Source organism: Pristis pectinata, chromosome 8 (genome assembly GCF_009764475.1).
Source record: "Pristis pectinata isolate sPriPec2 chromosome 8, sPriPec2.1.pri, whole genome shotgun sequence".
Lineage (NCBI taxonomy): Eukaryota > Metazoa > Chordata > Chondrichthyes > Rhinopristiformes > Pristidae > Pristis > Pristis pectinata.
The window spans coordinates 21,391,688-21,416,247 of NC_067412.1; the positions used below are offsets into that span (position 1 = coordinate 21,391,688).

At 43.4% G+C, this 24,560-nt stretch overlaps 1 protein-coding gene across 2 annotated transcripts in view; it reads right to left on the bottom strand.

Moving 5' to 3' along the window:
- arhgdig (Rho GDP dissociation inhibitor (GDI) gamma) overlaps window positions 1-24,295 on the bottom strand; it is a 69,120-nt gene extending 44,825 nt beyond the window's left edge. Inside the window, exons 1-2 of one of the 2 annotated variants that reach the window (XM_052021324.1) lie at window positions 24,231-24,295; window positions 17,869-17,909 (exon numbers count right to left, since the gene is read on the bottom strand). Coding sequence is in view for 1 of the 2 variants with exons in the window: in XM_052021322.1 (XP_051877282.1) it covers window positions 2,564-2,636 (73 nt within the window). In the remaining variant the exon portion in view is untranslated. Of the gene's footprint in view, window positions 1-2,563; window positions 2,862-17,868; window positions 17,910-24,230 lie in introns of those variants that run through there. The other variant, XM_052021322.1, reaches the window with a different exon arrangement.
- Window positions 24,296-24,560: the final 265 nt, after the last annotated feature.

Below are 24,560 nucleotides of genomic sequence, written 5' to 3' on the forward strand. Positions count from 1 at the left end.
GAGCAATGTGCCAATGACTGGGAAAGAGCTCCCGTTTCTTTAGCTCCTTCTCACAGCTAAAGCTTCCATTATTATCCCTCCAGTCACAGCCAAAGAATTACCGGCTTCCCTTCCCACATCTGCATCGTTACCTCTGGTATTACCCCAGGATCTATCCTTGGTCAACTACAAATTGCATCACTTTCCATGTAATCTACAAACATGACATAGAATAGGTTTATGAAACAGAGCTTTACCTCACCACAACTCGATTTGGCCCTTCCACTATCTCTCAATTGTCAGACTGTTTGACCATAATTCAGCAGTGGATGAGCTGAAACTCCCCCCAACAACAAGCCATCATCTTCAGTCCTTGTCACAAGCTGCATTCTCCAGCCATTGACTCCATCCCACTCCCTTACAAATGTGTGAAATTGACGCAGACTATTCACAACTTTGGTGTTGTATTTGACCCTACAACGAGACTGGACCTCATATCCATAACATTGCCCAAATCCAGCCTTACCTCAGCTCATTATTTGCTGAATCCCTTGTCCATGCCTTTGTTACCCCTAGACTTGACTTTACTAGTACAGTCCTTACTGGCCTCCCTAGTTCTACTTTTTAAAGTCATTCAAAACTTTGCTGCCGGTGTCCTAACACGTACCATTTACTCCTGTGCATTGACTCCAGGTTAAGCCATGCCTCTATTTTAACACTCTCACCCTTGCTTTCAAATCCTTCCCAGGGTCTCACTTCTCCCTATTACTGTAATTTCTTCCAGATCTATAAGCCTTTGAGGAATTTTCAGTCCTCCAATTTTAGAATAATTCCAAATTCCGTCATTCCACCAATGGTAGCCAGGCCTTCAGCTGCCAAAGACATAAGTTCTGCAGTAAATTCCGAAAATCTCCCTTTCACAAAACCAACCTCTCAGACCAAGCTTTTGGTCATCTACCATTCTAATTTCTTACATCAATGTTTTTTTTTGTTTTGACAGTAATCCTCCGAAGCACCTTGTGATGCTCTGGCTGCATCAAAAGGTGCTCTATAAATGGAAGTTGATGTTAATGTGCTGTGTTGAAAACAGAAAATTAATGGGCATCTCAGAATTTACTTCAACTACCATTTTAGTAGGAAATTAAACCAGTTGCAATAAAGATGTGAAACCAAGTGAAGCAAACTAAAGACACTAGGTGGCTGGCAGAGTCTGACCATGGACCTTAAGTCAATCTGTTATTAAACATTTAGGTAACATAAGGATTGCTACAGGAGGAATTTTGCCAAGTAAGTGTGCATGAGCAGAGCTCGCTCCCAGGGAGAAGAACACAGGCATGGCAAGACAGTAAACAGAATGAAACTCAAAATGAAAACAGCCCAAATTACCTTCCCCAGATTCAATAGCACAACATTTTGTATTTTATCTGAAACAGCAATATTGTGTATGAAAGAGAAAAAAAAGACATGATGGAATCTTTTCACCACAGGCATAATAATTTCAGTGGCTTGGAGAGTGAAAGAAAGCACATCCTTTAAGTGATTTAAAACCACTCAAGGTAACTGAAGTAACTACTCTCAAGCAATGAAAACGAGCAGCTATGCATATAAAGGTCCTGCCTAAACTGCACCATATGTTAATCAGAGGAGACACTTTTTTGGAAGGATGCGCAGCCGTCATATAGTTGCACCTAGATGGCCTTGCTGCATCGTTTCCTTTGGTAGCCACTAACAAACACCAGCACCTTTTAAACATACATTCACATTACCAAACCTCAAAAATAAAACAGAACCTTATTTTTGTTTAGCAGTTTCAGTTCAAGAAATACTTCCTCACTGTTAAACTACTTCAGTACAATTGTCTCACTGTGGGGGTAACACATTCCAGCGACTTCACACAGCCCAGGTAATGTATATGTAATCCACAATAAGATTGGATCATTTGCAGAAATCCAACATAAAACCACAATACTACAAAATGTCAGTAATGCAAGTCTTTTTTGTATATAGTGAATTCTAGCAGGCTAAAGATATCAAGGTTCAAATTCTTTAAAAGAATAAACTCTCATACACAAACAAACACACTTATACAGAGTTACAAATGGAGCAATATTGATCAAACTATTGAAAGCAAAAATGAAACTGTGATTAAGCATAATGCTTAGACTGGCCTGAAACCAGCCTACCTCACCATTGATGGTATTTATTGGTCATATCTACTGCTCGTATTTACTGAGCCTTTCTCAGTATTCAGACATATTCCTCAGCAACAAAAAGTTATTTCTCATCTGCAAGATATATATGGGTGTGGCTTACCAATGCTAATTTACACTTACACATACAGCACATTACATCACAAAGTAACATTGCTTTTATATATCTTTCGACCAGGAGCTAATTTAATGAACTGTATGATTAGAAACGCAAAATGAATTAAAATATCTTAATACGGATACTGAAGAGAATCTGCTCAGTCAGCAGTGATGTGTGCAGGCTTGGTCTTGCAGGAAACCCATTGTATAGCTCTTCAAACAAAGGATGGGATTTTGGAATTGAAAGAACAGAAATTTAAAAACTCTCAGCTCACCTTTGTAGCATACTGTCAACCACATAAGTTCCAGGAGCTGGCTGCCAAACTCACACACATCCAACCCCAACATGGCAATCTTTCTCCAAGCAGTGTGGATGCTGACTCACTCAAAAATGAGCACAATAAAAAAGCCAACAACCAGAACAAAATATCCTTTATACTGCACCCATAAAGTACATGAGAAAAATATCAGGAAAAGTAATCCTGGAACAGAGGATTTCACATGCTACAAACTGACTGCAATGAAACTGCAAGAAACTGTAATGTAAAAATCCTATTCGTCTGCAGACGCTATTGATTTGCTAGCTGCCCTAATGCTATGCTGCTCTCAACTCCCATCAGTCATTATCTCGCAGATGTCTATGATCTCATCTCCCTCCCACCACATGCAGCACACACTTGAATACAAACACAATCTTCCCCATGTAGAGGGAATATGTAATGTTCCCAATTCACTGACTGGTATTTGTAATTCTGAGGTTTGTGTAAAATCGCTATGCTAACTGGGAAAATGCAATATATCCTTACCAATGCAGTTAAACATCACTTTGCAGCAGCATTAAAGGTGCAATGAGAAGGAGCACACAAAACACAAGAAATCTCCTGTACTTACACCATCAAGAAATTTCATGTATTCAAACTGTGTCTCTCCAGTGCCTGAAGGAAAAGCAACACTAATTTTTTTTTGCATGAAAGGTATATGTAAATTGTGATTAGAACAAGTTGCTAATACTAAGGTTAATACTAAAGTAAATTCTTATGAACATACTGGGAACATTGTTATTTCCTTAGTTTCTCCCCTCCCCCATCACTGCATCACCTGTTCACACAATTGCACAAGATTAAAAATAAGAACAGATTTACTTTCTAAATAAGATTAATTTTACACACAGCGAAATACTACTGTAAATATTTTGCAGCCTGAAATATTAAATGACCCCCTACTAAATATGACACATCTGCTATATGTAAAATGATTTTTCAAAATATATTCTGTATAATTTATGAGCTTAATCATAAACAAGGATACAGAACGTTTTAAATTAGCTTCTCACAGCCACTGGGCATTGCATTATGTGCACATCAATGATGATTTGTTTACATTGCAATTACAGTATCAGCAGTTCTTTTGTGTAATACTTCAACAACTAGACTCGAGCAGTTATACACCTAGACTCTGCTCAACAAGGTTGAAAATTGCATGATTATAACTATCAATCAATCGAGAACACACACTTCAGCTTTGCATTTAATCAGAGCTCTTTTCTGCAAGAGGATGAAGTAAGATGTGGAGGTTGGGATTTCCGTCTCACAGGAGGGAAAAGATGACATCATCTTTCTTGAAATGTATCTCTTGTTGCTTAACTGCTCCGAAGCTACCAGCAGTTTACCTCTTGTAATCAGATGGTCTTCCCAACTGAAATAATTCTGTAAAAGTGAAAGATTCACACAAGCAACATTATGCAATGCACGCATTTCAGTTAACACAACTACAGAGACCCATAAATATCCACTTTTATCCAACTGCAGCAACCCCATCCCCCACAATAGATGGGAGAGGCTCAGAAGGGCGTGAATAAGAAAAATGTCCCTGATATTCCACACATCTTTTATTCTTTGACACAGGTTTCATGAGCAATATCTCTCGGTTTGAATTCCACTGCTGCAGTAGAGCTGTACTTTAAAAGGAAGGAACACACCTCATTTCTAATAGAGGAAATGAAACAAATGAACAAGCTGTGGACTTCACTGTGGGTTTCACACATGTAGAATTCCACGCCACAGACTTGAAAATAGTGAGTCGGCTCATATGGGAGTGCATTTACCTGCAATTCAGTCAGAAGGTGGGTCTTTTGACAGAAGCATGTGCTAAATGAAGTTCCAACCTTCTGACCACTAAGTGTGCCAATCAGCTCAGCCACTCATTGCATTGCTCACAGCTCAGCATCTCCAGGCCTATGCATTGGAAGATACTTCCACTGCCAGTGATCCAGGCTTCACCCCACCTGGATTGCTGACTGGTGGGAGGCCTCAGGTTGAAGAAATGGGGTCTTTGCCTTGGTCCTGTACTTCAGGAGTGGAGGGCAGGAAGAAATGGTCTCAACAGCAAGTGTTCCAAAGCACTTTTTTCCAGTTTTCTTGTATTCATTCACAGGATGTGGTTGATGCTTGCAATGGTGTTCAATGTCCATCCCTAATTGTCCCGGAACTGTGGAAGCATTTAAGAGTCATTAGTGGGTTGAAGTCACAAATAAGCCAGGCCAGATAAGAGAGGCAGATTTTCTTCTCTAAAGTCCATTAATGAACCACATGGGTTTTTACTACCATCCAGTAGCTGCATGGTTACCATTACTGAGGTGAGCTTCAATTGCACATTTATTTCATTACTCAGATTTAAAGTACTCAATATCCATGGAGGTATTTAGACTTATGCCTCCGGATCAATTGTCTGGAACCCTGCCTCCTACCATAACAATACTGTACCCCATGAGGTATTGTTAGGATGTTAAAAGCCTGTGAGATTCTTTTGCAAAAGTGACCTGTATATACAAGATGCCATTGGGAAAGCTGGGAGTTATTTCTGGCACAGGATCCTAACAGTACATCCTATGCTCTGATTGCTGTTCTGTACTGGGCATGAATCAAAATTTTGGAAGTCTTGCTCTGGTCACCCTCGATAGAAATAGTTCTTTAATATCATCATTAAAATTAAACAGATTAAGTGATCACTCAGCTAATTGATAACTATGGTACCTTGCTTCAGCTGCTATCAAAGCAGTTACTGCTTCCTTTCATGGTATTGTTCATGTTTCATAGTCTTTGCTTATAGAGCATGCATTGGACAATTTATTAACCTTCAGTTTCAAGCTAAAGCTTTATGGAAACAAGGTGCTTTAAAACTAACTGCCAATATCACATAAGATTTCAATTTCACATAGAACAAGTCATGTGTGAGGCATGGCAAAATATTGCAGAGCCATAGAGTTATATAACTTGGAAACAGGCCCTTCAGCCCAATTCGTCCATGCTGACCAATCTGCCTTACTCAGCTAGTCTCATTTGTCTGCATTTTGCTCATATCCCTTTAAACCTTTCCTATTCATGAACTGCCCATCTGTCTTTTAAACGTTATAATTGTACCGGCCTCTACCACTTCCTCTGGCAGCTCGTTCCATATACCCACCACCACTGTGTGAAAAACTTGATCCTCAGTTCCCCTTTAAATCTTGTCCCTCTCACCTTAAACTAATGGCAGCCAGTTTTAGACTCCCATACCCCTGGGAAAAAGATTGTGACCATCCAACTTATCTATATCCCTCATGATTTTATACACCTCTAAGGGCACCCCTCAGCCTCCAACATGCCAGGAAAAATGGTCCCAGCCTATCCAGTCCCTCCTCATAAGTCAAGACCTCCAGTCCCAGCATTATATTAGATCAATATAACATCATCCATATTTTTATTACCAACTTCCTAGTTCAAATTTTTGCTTCAAATTAATAAATATGAAAGCTAGTACACACAGTTCATTTAGAGATAACTTCACTTTAACGCAGGTTGTATCAGTGTGCTTGTTGTGTTTGTGACAGTATCTGCACAGATTTTAGCAGTCTATAGTTTTCCATAATTATATTTTCTTCCTAAATGTAATAAATTAGACCACACCCAGTGAAGAGAATCATTGAGTTTTGTTCCCTGGTTGACAAATGCCAGGCTGTCCAGTCTCATTTCACATGGAACCCTCGTAGCCAATGGAGGTAAAATTTTACGACTGCAACCAGAAAAACCCATGTTATTAATGCACAGGAAGACCAGCTATGTGACCATCAGTACATGCTGATTAAGTCTGCACTGTGCAGGATTTGCCAGTGGGATGGAATTTGCCAAATGGTGCATGACTCTGCATTAACAGTGAAGTTAAAAGCCCAGTGAATGCCAGATCAGATGTTCCAGCCCAATATAGTCTGATCATTATGTGTTATACTGAGGGAGTACTCTGTGTTTCAGGTAAAACATAAGCCACCTGCTACCTTCATGGATCAGTGGAAGATCAGAATGTGGAGTTTTGTCACAGCCCTGACTAGTATCTGTCCTTCAAACTAATATATGTTATCTAGTCTATCTTTCTGTTATCAGTAAGACCTTCATCTAAGCCAGCTGTTTGTCACATTGCCTTAACCTTAAAAAAAGTGTGTACACTTCTAAATTACCTCATTAGCTGTAGAGTACTTTGGGTTGTCTGAAGGCTACTTAAGGGGTTATATAAATATAATTTCACTGCTGTATCAGAAGCATGGATATGCCTCGTGCATCCCTTGACAACCCACTCATGTGTGAGAATTGCAAAGAATTCCAGATACATCCAATTGGTTTTCAACCACAGATAGAGCACTATGCAGATCTCTGCCTGGTTTTGTGGCTCAGACATGATATCTTTACTCAGTGCTACCTCTAAATATCACTTCTCTTCCATCCAGATTACTGCATGCTAGGAGGACTGCCTTATCACCTTGCCCGTGACTCTCATTCAAGGAGAGAAACTGAGGAGCTATAATCTGACCCTTGCTACCTGGGAGCTCCCAGAAATCGGACCAATGGCTGTCAGAAGCAGACATCCCACTGCCTGGACCAACATCCTGCTGAACAGTCCCAACACAAACTCTACATACTCATATCTGCAACCTTTCTCCACAAAGAGACCAACTCAAAGCATTCGTCTTCTTGAATGTTGCACCCATTTCGAGGAATTTTTACAGCAAAAACTGTGTTCATAAAACACCACTATTTTTTGTCAGTCTTAATTTCATAGCTAAGCATATGCAAGAAACCAAAATTGGAAAAAACAGACATCTAAAAAGGTTTGTCAGACTGTCAGACTGAAAGAAAGAGGTTGCATGGCAGGGATTGGTGTTGGGCAGAGTGAGGGGTAGGGAGAGTTATAGGGGCCAAGGAACTTTGAGACAAGAATGAGGATTTTGAAGCTGAGGCACTGTCAGATGAGTATTGTCAGTGTGGCTTGGCACAGATTCGATGGGATGAACCCAGAGCAAGTTGTGGAGCGGAGGTTTGGATAAGCACATTTATGTAGGCCAGAAAACAGAGGACGGGCTAGGAGATCATTAGGATAGCCAATTCTAAAGGTAACGAAGGACTGAGTGAGGGTTTCAGCAGCAGATCGGCTGAGCTAGGAGCACAGTCACCCAGCCATGACATAGAGCACAGTGGTGGGAATACCCAGTTTCAGTGAGAGAACAGATGTATGATAATCACCAAGTGAAATCTCGCACCACAAGTATGAATTGCTTGGCTCAATTTCAGAAAATTTGTTGAGGTGGGAATGGTATCCAGAGAGCTCAGTTAATAACAGAGATCAAACACAATGGGTTCAGTCTTCAGAATCAGAATCATTATAACTGACGTTTGCCATGAAATTTGTTGTTTTGCAGTAGCAGTACAGTGCAAAGATATAAAATTATTATAAATTATAAAAATAAATAAATAGTGCAAAAAAAGGAATAACAAGGTAGTGTTCATGGACCATTCAGAAACCTGATGGCGGAGGGGAAGAAGCTGTTCTTAAAACATTGAGTGTGGGTCTTCAGGCTCCTGTCCCTCCTCTCCGATGGTCGTAATGAGAAGAGGGCATATCCCGGGTGGTGAGGGTCCTGAGTGATGGATGCTGCCTTCTTAAGGCACTGCCTCTTGGATGTCCTCGATGGTGGGGAGGGTTGTGTCCGTGATGGAACTGGCTGAGTCCACAACCCTCTGCAGCCTTTTGTGAGCCTGTGTATTGGAGCTTCCATACCAGTCAGCAATGCCCTCCATCGTACATCTATAGAAAATTGTAAGAATTTTTGGTGACATAACAAAGAAGAGCCGCTGTAGTGCCTTCTTCATGATTGCAGCGGTGTATTGGGCCCAGGATAGGTCCTCTGAGATGTTGACGCCCAGGAACTTGAAGTTGCTCACCCTTTCCACCGCTGACCCCTCAATGAGGACTGGCGTGTGTTGTGTGAGTCTTCCCGTATTCTTAAAATTTCTGTTCAAATGGTGAGGTAAGTCTGAGACAGGGGTGTGGTTCAGGCACACTGGGATGATGTACAGCTGAATATCATTGCTAATCCTCTCATGTATTTTTGAATCATATTGCACAGAGGCAGTATATAGTTGAAAACAGACGAGGGACAATGACAGGTCCAGGGAGGTTCCAGAGGCAATAGCACAAGATTGACAGTGGAAACTATTACAGCTGATTGTCTGGCTACAATTTAATAAATAAAGCCAGAGCAAATCTGCCCAGCTGGACTATAAAAAGAGATAAATCCGGACAGCAGATCAGGCAGCACAGGTGGATAGAGAAAGTGAGTTAATGTTTCAAGTTGAAGATCCGTTGTCACAACTGGGAAAGAGAGAAAACAAGTTAGTTTTAATTTGCAGAGAGGGTGGGGAGGGACAAATAAAACAAAGGAAATATCTCTGATAGGGTGAGGCCAAGGTGCCACTTGGGGATAAACTGGTGATGAAGTAATATGGTTGATAGTTTAACAAGATCATTTAGAGAGAGAGAGAGAAAGAGAGAACACAAACAAAGTGAAAACACAGCAATTAAGGAGAAAAAAAACACAAAGGAACATAGACACTATGAAATGCAGAGCTGTGGGGAATGCCTAGCAACTCAGGCTATGCTAATGCAGAGAGAAAAACAGAGCCAATATTATATATGGATGATCTACAGCAGAAGCGGCCTACATTGGAGAAATCAAACACAGACTGGGTGTCCACTTTAAAGACCACTTGTGTTCAGACCTGGAGCTTCCTGTTACCTGCCATTTCAAGTCTCCATCCCAACTTCTATTGCCTCCAGCACTATTATAACAGGGCCCAATGTAGGCTTAAGGAACAGCACCTCATCTTCTGTCTGGGAATACTGTAGCCTTCCAGACTCAAAATTGAATTCAGCAGCCTCAAGTAATGTGCTTTTGTTATTTGTATCAAAACAAGACAGTTCTGCTGTAACAATACACAAAAAGTGCTGGAGGAACTCAGCACTTTTTGTGTATTGCTCCAGATTCCAGCATCTGCAGAATTTCTTGTATCTCAATTCTGCTGTAAGTTATCCATCTTTAATATTGGCTCAGTGTTTCTCTATCCACCAGCAAGGCCTGACCTGCTGGGCATTCCCTGCAGCTCAGCATTTTGCAGCTCTTACTTTCCTTTGTTTGTGTTCTCTCTCTCAAACAGCCCTCATCTCACTGCTCTTAAGATTCTTTCTTCATGTTCTCTCTCTCTCTTCCTTCATTGATCTATCAACCAGATTACTTCAACAGCTTATCCCCATGGAAACCCTGGATTAACCCTTTCACAGATAGTCCCTTTGTTTTATCCATTCCGCCCTAGTAGACAGAAATAGATCGTGCATGGAGGTTCGATGGTCTACCATAGGGAAAGGAGATTTCCAGTTTGGAAATATTTTGTTAAATGTTGAATTAATGTCATTTGTGAGGGGGTGGGGATAGTAGAAAGGGTGGAATGTTAATTCATGTAGTGGTATTTAAATATTTGAATGTGCATAGTTGATAGTTATTCTCCTCTGATGCTTTTGGAGACATTATTATTCACTTTTGTTTTGGCAGGTGCATTTTTATTGACCTCTTTCAGGGTTAATTTTATAAATGTGTATTCAGCAGCTTGAATAAAATAACTAAATCTAAAGGGATGAAACTCTGCACATAGAGTAAATACAGAAAATGCTGGAAACACTCAGCAGGTCAGGCAGCATCTGTGGAAAGAGAAACAGAACTAACCGTTCAGGTCAAAGACCTTTCATCAGAACAGCAAGTTACTTCTCGGCTTTCAGAAGCCAGTTAGGAGCAAGTTCATCAGCCCACCATGTCAAGGTATAATGCACAAAAGAGAGAAGTCTAAAGATAAGTGGAATTAATAATTCAACATTATATTATTAAAGCTATATTTATACAACCACTTGTGTGTCAGTGCAGGTTGTTTCAGGAAGGGGATGAATGAAAAGTGACACTCTACCTTCCAGGAATATTAAAGGTTTGATGTCTGAGACATCCTCCAGAAGACAAACTAAGACTAAAGAATGTAAAACAGCCCAAAACTCATCAACAAAAAGTCCTTTGTAGCTGCTATACATTTGCCCCAATATGCATAATCTGTTGGGTCCTTTGATTAAGCATCTGAAAATTGAAGGCAGTCTTGGATGTGAACTTTGCCAGCACAATCAGGTTCTAACTATTAGGATTATATTCTGGTATAGATGAGACTGTGTTCTTTCACTCAAGTCCATCTACTAAATATTTATTATATCTAAGCACTGGGCTGTTCAAACAGTAGTTCTTTTATCATCTAACTGCAATGCAATAAATATTGCAACATGGCTACACTCAATCTTTGAGTGCAATATTTTTTCAAGTAAATATTTTGCACATTTGTTGTTTCTGGCCAGGTAATCTAAAAATCCTCAAAGACTTCAAAATATACCATATACATCAAGGACCATTGCAACATTTCTTCTACTGCAACATAAGTTTATACCTAGAAATGTTGCTAAACAAGCATAACTAGGTGCTTGAACCACCACATTTCATTTTTAGATTCACAGAGTTTAAAATCCATATCAGTGGAGAGAGAGGACTAGAAACAAGTAATGCTTATACTCATCAGCCACTCTGCTCCTGTTCCATTGTGAGCCCCTCCAGATTTGAATGTTACCCCAATGGACTGTTAAGCATTGAAAACAACCAGCCCAGCTCCAGTATTTCTCTCCATGAGCCACTGTTCCCATTAATACACCACTTTTTAGAGGAATTACCCAATAATCTTTGAAGGGCAATATTTATAGCTGAGAATAACACATCCAATCCTTCTGTGTAAAGTTTTTTGCATATTCATCTTTATTTCACTTGTGACTGCTTTAAACTTGAGCCTTCTTAATAAGATCACGCTAATACTTTTAATCCTGATTTATCACAGCCCTTGAACCAATAGTAGCCTTTTAACAAATCATCCCTTTTTCAACTGAACTTCTCTTTAACTGACTCCTCGTTAGTTTACAACTACATTGTGTTGCTTTTAAATTCTTCCCACAATGTGGCAGCCAAAAACTATACATAATGTGGTAACTATATACATTCATTATTTATTCCGTGCCATTGTGTAGGGGTAAAACCAAGGCTTCCGGTCGCCTTTGTTATGTTGAAGTCAACAATACACGCTGATGATCTACTTATATAACGCACTTGATGCACAAGTGCATCATATTTTGTTTCAGCATTTCTAGGATGTTTTTTCGCATTTATCAGGGGCCACTTCTTAAAGCAGATGAGAGCAAGAGCACTGATCCATGCAACAATAATAACAAAACAATTGTATTATCATTTGTGCCTTTCATTATGAGCACACTTTCTGGAATAAAGGTTATCGTCTCCGGTGCCACCCAGATCCAATCAGAAAAGGGCATAATAAAAGTTCAATTTTCAGAGTACAGGTCTTGCTCCTTCTGCATCTCCTGAAAGAGTAGCCAAACCTCCAGATTCCAAATGCTAATTAAATGCTTTTCAGGTGAGAGAGATCTTGTTATTTGATATCTCCTCCACTCACCAAATTATACAGCAAGTGAGTGTAACTCCTCTCCAGCTGCATTCACATTAAAATCACATAAACTGAGTTCGTCACACTCCCAGAAATGTAAGTTTATAAGAGATAGGAGCAGGAGAGGGCCTTGCAACTCCTCCAGCTTGCTCTGACACTCAGTTCCAAACATTGATAGGTACAGTAATTTAAACCTGCTGGCTTTAATGTGCAAACTGCAGCTCTTATCTGGTTCCCTGAAGAATTCTGATCTCTCCAATGATTCCTGTGGCTCAATGACTGCAGCTGTCCAATGAGACCTCATTATGCTGCTTTATTTTTAACTGACTGTTCTGGGACCCATGTCTGAATCTTGTAAAGTTGAATAAGAGATTGTGTGTTAAAGATTTAAAGAAAGGGTTTTGTGTACCTGCACAGAAGAAAAGATGCCTATAATTTTAACATCTATGGGAAGGGGATGTCATTCTGGGATAGCTGGGCTACCCTTCATCACTAATGCAAGAAGCAGGAACTCTCTTCCTGAGATATGATAAACTTTACAAGTACTATATACTGATTCTAAGTAAAGTAGATGGGTTTTCAACTGACAGGGCTAACCATCCAGAGACTTTAAATTATTACCATTTAACTTTTCATAGCTACCTATGGTTTAGGTGCCAAAAATGTTTTGCTTAAACCTTCTCCATTAACACTTACATTTTACTTGTCTACTGCAGCAAGTATAATCATAACAAGCCAGAAAAAAAGAAAGGTCTATGGTTAGAAATTCACCCTGCTGGGTAATGGTAAATGTGCCAATACAATAGTAGTTGTGGGTTCTAGAAACTTGATTCCACTGACCCAACTTCAAATACTACAATGTAGCACATTCAGCATTAACAACCAGGGAATTAATTTTTATGTACTATGGCGACTCACCTTACCAATATCGAACCGGCTCCCGAAATCGTGAGTGTCGTCGGAGGCCCCGACCCAAGATGGCGCGGGGCACTCCTTCTCCTCCATCGTTGGGCTAGGAAAGCCCGAGCATGGGAAGAGTTTCGAGAATAAAAGGCGCACCGCACCCCTGTCGAGCAATCGACCTCTGACTCCAAGCAACCGACTCCGTGTCTTTATTTTATAGTAGTGTAGCTAGCCGCTACATTGGTGACCCCAATGGGCCCAAACGTTTTTGGACCCACGATGCCTGCGCAGCAAGAGGTACAGGCAGTAGCCCTTAAACTGCCCAAACTTTGGACCCTCCAGCCACGTGTCTGGTTCGACCAGGCCGAGGCCCAGTTCCAGATTCGCCAGATCACCAGGGACGACACCAAGTACTACTACGTGGTGAGCGCCCTCGACGAAGACACCGCAGCCCAGGTCGAGGACTTCATCCAGGCGCCCCCAGAGGAGGAGAAATATGATAAGTTCAACACCCTCCTTCTTGAGACTTTCGGCCTTTCCCGACGCAAACGGGCCTCCTGCCTCCTCCACCTCAATGGGTTGGGTGACAGATCCCCCTCTGCATTCATGAATGAGATATTGGCCCTGGCAGATGGCCACAAACCCTGCCTGATGTTCAAGCAGGCCTTTCTGGAGCAGTTACCCAATGACATCCACCTGCTCCTGGCGGATGCCAACTTCAGCGACCCCCGGAAGGTGGCCGCCCGTGCTGATGTTCTTTGGCGGGCGAAGAAGGAGAGCGGGGCGTCTGTCAAGCACATTGCCATGCCACGTACGCAGCGGCCCAGCAGGCCAGACCCGGCAATCAACCGCACTCCACCCACCACCAGGTCTGAGACACCGACCGACCAATGGTGTTTCTACCACCAGCGGTGGGGCGCAGATGCCCGCAGATGCCGGCTACCATGCGGGTTTCTGGGAAACGCCAGGGCCAGCTGCCGCTGATGGCTACAGCGGCTGGCCACCCAGAGAGCCTCTTGCATGTGTGGGACAGGCGTTCCGGCCGTCGTTTCCTGGTAAATACCGGGGCCTAGGTCAGCGTCATGCCTCCCAACAGCCACGGGACTCGCAACCGCACACTAGGACCTGCCCTCAGAGTCGCCAACGGCAGCGCCATCCGGACCTTTGGCACACGTTTGGTGCACCTCCAGTTCGGCACCAGCAACTTTACCTGGAAATTCACCCTGGCCGCCGTGGCACAACCGCTCCTCGGGGCAGATTTCCTTCGCGCCAACAGTCTGCTGGTTGACCTGTGGGGTAAGCGTTTGGTACATGCCAAGACCTTCCAAACATTCTCGTTGGGTGAGGCCAAGCTACCAGCCCCACACCTCGACATCGTCACCATGTCGACCAACGAGTTTGCCAGGGTCCTGGCAGAGCTCCCGTCTGTACTAATGCCCCAGTTCTCCACCACCTTGCCTAAGCACGGCGTCCAGCGTCACATCCCCACCCAGGGCCCACCCCTCCACGCCCGCGCCCGACGGCTACCCCCGGACAAGCTCCGCCTCGCGAAGGAGGAATTTAAGAAGATGGAGGAGTGGGGGATCATCCGCAGGTCGGACAGCCCATGAGCCTCTCCACTACACATGGTCCCCAAGGCAGCCGGAGGCTGGCGACCCTGCGGCGATTACCGACGCCTGAACAACATAACTACCCCAGACCGGTACCCCGTGCCACATATTCAGGACTTCGCTGCCAACCTGCACAGGCGGTCCATTTTTTCCAAGGTCGACCTCATCCGTGGCTATCACCAGATCCCGGTGCCTCCGGACGACGTTCCAAAGACGGCGCTGATCACACCTTTCGGCCTCTTTGAATTCGTCCAGATGCCCTTTGGCCTCAAGAATGCTGCTCAGTCTTTCCAATGACTGATGGACGCGGTCGGGCACGACCTTGACTTCGTCTTCATATACCTCGACGACATCTTGATCGCCAGCAGCAGCCGCCAGGAACATCTCACACACCTCCGCCAACTCTGTTCTCGCCTGAGGGATTTCGGCCTGACCATCAACCCAGCCAAATGCCAGTTCGGGCTCGAGCAATCAATTTCCTGGGCCATTGGATCGACAAACACGGCGCCTCGCCCCTGCCTGCAAAGGTCGACGCCATCCGCCACTTCGCCAGACCCACCTCCATCAAGGGCCTGCAGGAATTTCTCCATACGGTAAACTTTTATCACTGGTTCATACCATCTGTGGCCCACATCATGCGCCCGTTGTTTGCTCTCCTGTCGGGCGAAAGCAAGGACATTGTTTGGTCAGAGGAGGCTGACACCGCGTTCGTCAAAACCAAGCAGGCCTTGGCGGACGTGGTCATGTTGGTGCATCCTCGTATGGATGTCCCGACTGCCCTCACGGTCGACACTTCCAGCACAGCGGTTGGAGGCGTTCTAGAGCAGCTCATCGAAGGGCGTTGGCAACCGCTGGCGTTCTTCAGCAGACACCTTCGACCACCAGAGCTCAAATATAGTGCCTTCGACCGCGAGCTGTTGGCATTGTATCTGGCCATCAGACACTTCCAATACTTCTTAGAGGGCAGGCCATTTACAGCTTTCACCGACCACAAGCCGTTGACCTTCGCTTTCAGCAAGGTCTCAGATCCCTGGTCAGCATGGCAGCAGCGGCACTTGTCTTACACCTCGGAGCACACCACTGATGTCCGCCATCTGTCCGGGAAAAAGAATATGGTTGTGGATGCACTTTCACGGCCCACCATCCAAGTTTTATCACAGGGGTGGATTTCGGCGCCTTGGCGGATGCACAGCGAAACCCTGCCCCATTGTTCCAGCTGCCTGGCGTCGATGGGTGTTTGATTCTATCCACGGTCTGGCACACCCATCCATCCCAACTACTGTCCGGATGGTGTCCGACAAGTTCGTCTGGCATGGCCTGAGTAAACAGGTTTCCGAATGGGCCCAGTCCTGCACACACTGCCAATCCTCGAAAGTACAGCAGCATGTCAAGGCCCCTCTGCAGGACTTTCAACCTACTCGCCGGAGGATCAACCATATTCATGTCGACCTTGTCAGTCCCCTCCCAGTCTCCCAAGGAGCGCGGTACCTCCTCATGATTGTCGACTGCTTTACCCGCTGGCCCGAAGCCATCCCCCTTGCGGACACCTCCACCCAGTCCTGCGCACGGGCCCTTTTGTCAACTTGGGTGGCCCATTTCGGTGTCCCGGCCCATATCACCTCAGACAGGGGAGCTCAAATCACCTCCAGCCTGTGGTCTGCCATTGTCAACTTGTGGGGTTCCCAGATCCACCTCACCACCGCCTATCATCTGCAATCCAATGGGCTGGTGGAGAGGTTCCATTGACACCTGAAGTCGGCACTCATGGCCTGCCTTAAGGGGCCCAACTGGGTGGACAAACTCCCCTGGGTCCTGCTGGGGATATGTACCACGCCAAAAGAGGACCTGCATGCCTCGTCCACAGAGATGGTCTATGGAATGCCCTTGGTCGTCCTGGGCGAGTACCTACCAGCCCCTCAGGGGCCAAAGGAAGAACCTGCTGCGACGCTCGACCGGCTGCACGAGCCACTTGGCAACCTGGCCCCAATACCCACCTCGCGACACAGACAGGCCCCAACCCGTATGCCGACGTTCCTCCAAGACTGTAAGTTTGTCTTTGTCAGGAGGGGCGCGCACCCAACACTGCTGCAGTGGCCATACGAAGGGCCATTCCGGGTCATCAAGAACAATGGGTCTACGTTTATGCTGGACATTGGGGGGCACAAGGAGGTTTTTACAATTGACCAGCTGAAGCCAGCTCATTTACATCTGGACTAACCGGTGGTGGTCCAGCGATCACGACGTAGGGGCAGGCCACCCAAGTCATAGTTTATTTAATTCTGGGTGTCGCAACGGTATCGCCGGTTCTGGGGGGGGGGGTGCGTGGTTATGTGGCGACTCACCTTACCAGTATCGAACTGGCTCCCGAGATCGCGAGCGTCATCGGAGGCCCCGACCCAAGATGGTGCGGGGCTCTCCTTCTTCTCCATTGTTGGGCTAGGAAAGCCCGAGCACGGGAAGAGTTTTGAGAATAAAAGGCGCACCGCGCCCCTGTCGAGCAATCGACTTCTGACTCCAAGCAACCGACTCCGTGTCTTTATTTTATAGTAGTGTAGCTAGCCGCTACAGTACCTACATTTATATGGAGCCTTTCGTGCCCAAAGAACATCCCAAGATCATTCCGAGTCAATAAAGTGCAAGTATAATCACAGCGACTAATGTGAACAAAAGCAAAGTTACACGTACACAAAAAAATTAAATATCTGTTTTGGAGAAAGAAAACGGGAGAGCTGAAATACTCAATAGATCAGGCACCGCCCGAGAGAGAGTTAACATTACAGCTTGATGGCTTGTTATCAGAACTATATGATGGGGCTGGTTAAGGGATAAATGATTGGCAAAACAGCAGGAAAATTCCACTGATCTTCAAATAATACAATGTCATTTTTTATATCCATCTGAGGGATGAGAGAAGACCTCTGTTTAATGTCTTGCCAAAAGACTGCATATTCTAAAGTGCAACCTCCTTCACTGAATCAGCAGTCAGATTAAGGAGCTCACCTCTCTGGAGTGGAACTTGAACCTGTGATCTATACCAGCAGTGAGAGTGAGCCAGAGATGGTTAGTTGGGGAAGGAATGCAAGGATTTACATACCACCTAAATTTACCTTCCAAGAACATCATTAAATATTGGAAAAAAGCTTAACAGAATAACCACAAATAACATCATATTACCTGGCACAACCAGACTTTTTTCCTGATGTATCCAAATCAACCTGTTAGTCAAAACAAAAATGTGGTGATAAGAGATTGGAGGATAATTTCAAGCTATAACCATTGTCTGGAATTTCACACTGTACCGACATGTGTACCTTCATGATCCAAATTTCACAATCTTCAATTTGTCAATCAAATGATACTTCTAAAGATAGAGTAGTCCCAGTAAAGCTGAATGCCATCTCTATTCCCTTAGCTCTGGATTTCATGTGCTGGTCTCTTTCATTTGTATCCATTCTGATATTCAATTTTTTAAAAATTGCACACCACATAATATTGCTCTACAATTGAAACTAGAGAACCAGAACTATATTAATGTAGGCAACCATTCCAAGGGCATTGTAGATTAGTATAGAGCCCAGTTTTCCACACTGGGGCTGCTAAACAAAAAGGGACAATAGGGAGAGGTGGTCTGCCCTCAAGTCCTAGAATTATCAATGTACTGCATCACTGCACAACTGATCAAAGTGCTCAGGGCACATCAGCACCACTGGCTCTTTCTCACTACCCAATGGATATGAATAAAACATTTCCCATTCAATAATTGTGAATAGCAAATATTTTTGTAAGTGTAAGGGTGAGTCTGTGAATAAAATGAGCCCTTTTGCCCACACTTTGCTATTTACATTGCTTTGTCAGCCAAGAAACAAAACTCATCTTGTTTGTTGCAGAAATGGAGCAGATGAGGGAGGTGGGGGACATGAACATGGAACATGAATTTCCAAACAGAATGCTGGAACATTCTCCAGAGATTTGAATGAAGTGAAAAATTAATGTTAAAAGCTTTTTCTTCCTTGTGAAAAAAAGAAATGCTTCCCCAGCAAAGGTCACTCCTGAAACATGTTCAAGGAGAGCACCCAGCAAACAGAAGGCCACAGAACCACAACAAAACACAAATATGTTAAAATATTCCTGTTCTTTCCTGCAAATATGTTAATGTTGGAGGTGATTTGGAAATCATCGGGTCCCAGATACATCTGTGGAGATGTAATTCAGCAGCTGAGAGAACAGACATCCAGTTTCCACCTGGTTGAATGAAGTTGCCAAAAGAGTTCTTACAGCAGATTTGGAGAAATAGCAGAGAGAGCAAGATCTCGGGTGCCACTGCCAGACCACAAACAAGAATTGCCTTACTGACCTGACCAAGTCACGAAGGGTAAGTGTGGGTCTTCACTTACGTATATTTGGGAAAAGTGGATCCCTCATTCACCCAATAATCACAATTGTTCAGCAGACCATCTGCCCTCATTCTAGTCACATCTTAACCTATGACTCACATAAGAACATAAGGAATCTGAGCAGCAGTGGGCCATCTGGTCCACCAAAACTGTTCTGCTATTCATCACAATCATCACTGATCTGTTACATCGACACCACTTTCCTGCACTCTCCCCTTATCCCTTGATTTCCTTAATACCCAGAAATATATTGATCACTGTTTTGAGTGAACTGCCTCCACAGTTCTCCAGGGTAGAGAATCCCAAAGACTCACCACCTTCTGCTTGAAGAATTTTCTCCTCATCTCAATCCTAAATGGAGCACCCTTTAAGACTGTGACTGCTGATTCTGTACTCCTCAACAAAGGAAACATGTTCCCTGTGCCCAGCCTGTCGATCCCTAGAAGAATGTGAATCCATAGAAGAGTACAGCACAGGAACAGGCCCTTCAGCCCACGATGTCTGTGCTGAGCATGATGTCAAATTGAATTAATCCCTTCTGCCTACACCTGATCCGCGTCCCTCCATTCCCTGCATATTCGTGTGCCTATCTCATAGCCTCTTGAATGCCACTCTCAGGTCTGCTTCCACTACCAGCCCTGGCAGCGTGTTCCAGGCACCCACCACTCTCCATGTACAAAAACTTGCCCCGCACATCCCCTTTAAATTTTCCCCCTCTCACATTAAAGCTATGCTCTCTAGTATTCGACAATTCTACTCTGGGAACAAGATTCTGGCTGGCTACCCTATCTATGCCACTCATAACTTCATAAACTTCTATCAGGTCTCCTCTCAGCCTCCAACGCTCCAGAGAAAACAATCCAAGTTTGTCCAACCTCTCCTTATAGCTAATACCCTCTAATCCAGGCAGCATCCTGGTAAACCTCTTCTGCACCCTCTCCAAAGCCTCAGCAGCCTTCCTGTAATGGGGCAACCATAACTGCATGCATACTCCAAGTGCAGCCTAACCAGAGTTTATACAACTGCCTCATGACTTCCTGGCTCTTATACTCTATGCCCCTAGCCATGAAGACAAGCATGCTGTATGCCTTCTTTACCACTCTATCTACGTGCATAGCCATTTTCAGGGAGGTATGGACTTGGATCCCAAAATCCCTCTGTACATCCCTCCATACATTTGTACCTCTGTGGAAGTATGTCCAAGTATGTAAAACTACATGATACTCCTGGTTGGTCTCACCAAGGCCCCATCCAACTGCAATAGACTTCCTTAATCCCGCAGTCAGATCCTCTTGTAATAAAGGTTAGTGTACCATTTGCTTCCCTAAACCCTTGCCTCCCCTGCATGTTGGCTTTTAGTGACCTGTGTACAAAGACAGCCAAGTCCCTTCGAACATTAATGTTACACAATCCCTCGCATTAAAAAATACTCTACTTTCCTGTTTTGCACACCAAACTGTATAACTTCACATCTTACCACATTATATTGCATCCACCATGTTCTTGCCATCCAAGCAGCTTGTCCTCTGAAGCCTCCTGATATCCTCCCCCATCACAATCCCACCTAGTTTTGTATCATTAGAAGTTTTGCATGTGGTCCTCTTAGCCAAACTGTTGTAATAGATTGTGAATAACTGAGGTCCAAGGACTAATCTCTCTGATACCCGATAGTCAAGGTCTACCAACCCCAGGAGGATCCATTTATCCCCACTCTTTGCTTTCTGTCCCATAACCAATTCTCAATCCATGGCAGAATATAGCTCCCAGATCTGTGTGCTCTAACTTTCTTGACCATCTTCGTGGGTGGGAACTTTTGAAAAGCTAAATACACAGCATTTACTGGTCCCTCCTTTTTTACTATTCACATTGTCAAAGAACTCCAGTGGATGAGTCAAATATGATTTACCTGTAGCCTTTCTATAGGCACCAATGACATTCAGTTTTCATCTGGAAGGAAATCTCAAACGGTTACAACAGCTGAGCATTGTTTCCTCAGTTTCGTTACCAACAATTCTACATCCTTCCACTGAACAATTCTGTATCCAGCTTGTAACTTACTTCTTTACTCTCTCAGCAAACACAGTTTATGATGATCTACCAACAAGCATATTCTTTTTCAACAATCCCTCTGTAGCTTTTTGCCTCTCTTTTAGCAGGAGAAAATAGGATAAACAGCTGCTATTCAGACTCCGGCCTCCTATATCACAACTCCTTAGGACAAGATTGTGAACTTCACGAAAGGATCTTCAAAAGCGTCAAGAATCTGCTGGCTTGCTCTCTCACACATTGGTCAAAAGCAACTCCTTGGAAGTGGCAGCTTTTCCTTCTTGGAAGATGACAGCATTAATAAAAATATGCCTTCTGTTATATATGCTACACTTTGATTGTAGTAACACGTGTGCGTTAGACCCTGCTATTGAATTTTGATTCCATTATCTTCAATGCAACTGAATTTCACAAACAGATTTTGAACACACATACATCGTTACCTGTTCAGCACAAACTGCAAAACATGCATGCACATCGATTTCCTTATCAGTCTTTCTCAAGATGGAATAATTTAAGAAATCTTAAAGAGATACGAGGGGTTGGCACGTTGATGAACAATGATGTATGTTCATTACTGCTTTACCATTAAGGAACTGATGTTTTCCCATTTTGCACTTTTGTCCACAATAGAGTTGTGCAGAGAGTTGTGGACACAGCTCAGCACATCACGGAAACCAGCCTTCCCTCCAGGGACTCTGTCCTCACTTCTCACTGCCTCGGTAAAGCAGCCAACATAATCAAAGACCTCACGCACCCCAGACATTCTCTATTCTCCCCCCTCCCATCAGGCAGAAGATATAAAAGGCTGAAAGCATATACCACCAGGCTCAAGGACAGCTTCTATCCTGCTGTTATAAGATTATTGAATGGTCCCCTAGTATAATAAGATGGACTCTTGACCTCACAATGTACCTCGTTATGACCTTGCACCTTATTGTCTGCCTGCATTGCACTTTCTCTGTAATTGTAACACTTTATTCTGCATTCTGTTATTGTTTTCCATTGTACTACCTCAATGCACTGTTTTAATGAAATGATCTGTTTGGTTGGCATGCAAACCAAAGCTTTTCACTGTACCTCAGTACATGTGACAATAATAAACCAATTTACAATATGTTTTCACCTGCACGTACAGATCAATGTCAACAGCCTTTATCATGGGTCTGGCAAAGGCAGCAACATGAAGGAGGATTGTGGATCGGTTGATAGCAATGAGCAGGCCAAATGAAGCACTTATCCCAGTTTCCTTGGTCGTCTGTCACAGTGGCTTTAAACAGATGAGAAGAGCCTTTTATTTTGCTGTTCATCCACCATGTGCAAACTTCCAAAGATTGTGAATTTGTGCAGCATGCAGGCTTTCTCTGGCGTGTACAGAAACCAACCATCTGACTGATCTGAGGCCAATAACTTTGTTTCAAGTCCCAACTTGTGATCCTACTGAATATCCTAGTGAACCCCAACCCCACCTCCCCCACTGCTGTCTCTGGTTCTACCTTATCTTTGTGAGTGTGCTGTGGATATAGGTGATTGTGTCTCATGGCAGATGTGGAGGTACCATTGTCCCCTGTAGTTCTATTCTGGATAGGACAGGATGGTTGCTGCACAGTAAGGAATTATGGTAGCTGGGTACTGAACAGCATTACAGGGTAGTGCTCACTGGCTAGGTGCAGACTGTCGGAATGAAACCCCTTGCTGCTAATGATGCTTTTGACTGGTTCTATGGTTCCTAATATATGTGCACAAATATTCCTCTTCAGATGCTGCCATTATTATTGCAATGTTCAAGTTTTTTTAGGTTAAGCGATCGTTAATTCCAGAAACTTTTACCCCGATTTATAAGGATAACAATTAGTCCCATTATATTTTCCCCAAATAACACAATTGTTTATGGCATTGAAATTATAGATTGTTCAAAGATCTTTAAGGAATAAAATCTGAATTTATTCTGACTCACTTCAAGAGGTAATTGACATTGGATGAACCTTGCAATCTTTGATCCCCAGTAACTGAAGTAGGTGCAAGCAAAAGCACAGCATTTATATAGCAGCTTTCATGTCCCCAGAACTTCCCAGTGAGTTTTATGGCCACTAAATAACGTTTGAAGTCTAATAGTGTTACCATACAGGAAAATCACGGCAGTTAACGGATGTGACAAGGTCCCACAAACAGCAAATGGAGAAATGAACAGGGATGAATGTCGGACAGAACACGAGTAAAAACTTCTGCTCATCTTTGAATACTGTCAGTCATCTACATCCAATGACAACTTGTTTTGACAACTCGTCGCAAAGACGGTCTAAAGTAACTCAGCAATGTTTGGGGACCATTAAGCAGTAAAACGTAGTGCAGAGGATGTATTCCATTTACATCTCTAGCAGCCTCTATTCCATTTATATCTTCCTCATTACTGTTATTTAGAGTCGTTAAGGCAATTCAGTTTCCCTTCTGAGTTTTTTTTCCTCACTGTACTTCCAGAAGTGTAGGAAATAATACAAGTATTCACCGTACAGCTAAGAGATTTAAGTTCTGCCACACTCACCCGCGGAGTCCAACAGGGCAGTCCTACAGCCCCGGTTACTTCTGGGACTGCGAGAGCGCAAGATTTTGTTAGTGTATTGCAAACGTAAGAAGAATATATCTTTTGTGCTTACACATAGTTGTCTCAGGGCAGTGCAGATTTAGCCATTTTAAATATAAATTAGCATTTAATCGAAATCAACCGATCTATTGAAATAGGAAGTAAGTTGCATCAATGTGACTCCACTAAAGTAATTCAATAAAGTACATAATTTATGTTTTAATATTAACAATTTGGAACCTCGACCTACGGAACCAAATGCTTAGGGATGTTAAAAGTTACTGCACTCGAAACCTTTGGCTAAAAAAATAAAAACCTGGATGTGTAGAGTTGTAAAACTGAAAATAATACAAATAACTTCCAGTCAATTTCACCATCTTTTTTTGTTGAGACAAAAAAAGCATCTAGTTTATACGTTTATTAATGTTGGGAACCGGCAAGCACACTCTCATCGCTGGGGAGGTGATCCCTCCCTTTGCCTGCGACAATCAGCCGGTTGGAAAACTTGCACTTACCTTAAAACTCCAGTTAAGTTGCTCTTCACTTCTCTACCCGTCTCCTCCAACTCAACAAAGCGCTGGGAGAGAACGGCCGTGTCTCTATACCACCAATCAGCTCTCGCATAATTCCCTGTTTGACAGCTGGAGATTTCAACCCCCTCAAAAAAAAAGTTCAGTAATGATGAAAGCTTGTGAATTAGATCACAGTCATTCAGAGAAGTTTAGAAAGTCTGTTCAAAATATTAGCCTGGATTTCTATTTCTTGATTACTAACATTTATCAGTGTCAAGGTACTTCACTCTAGCCTCTGAGCCAAAATGTTGTGAATTTCCCCCTTACCCTAGA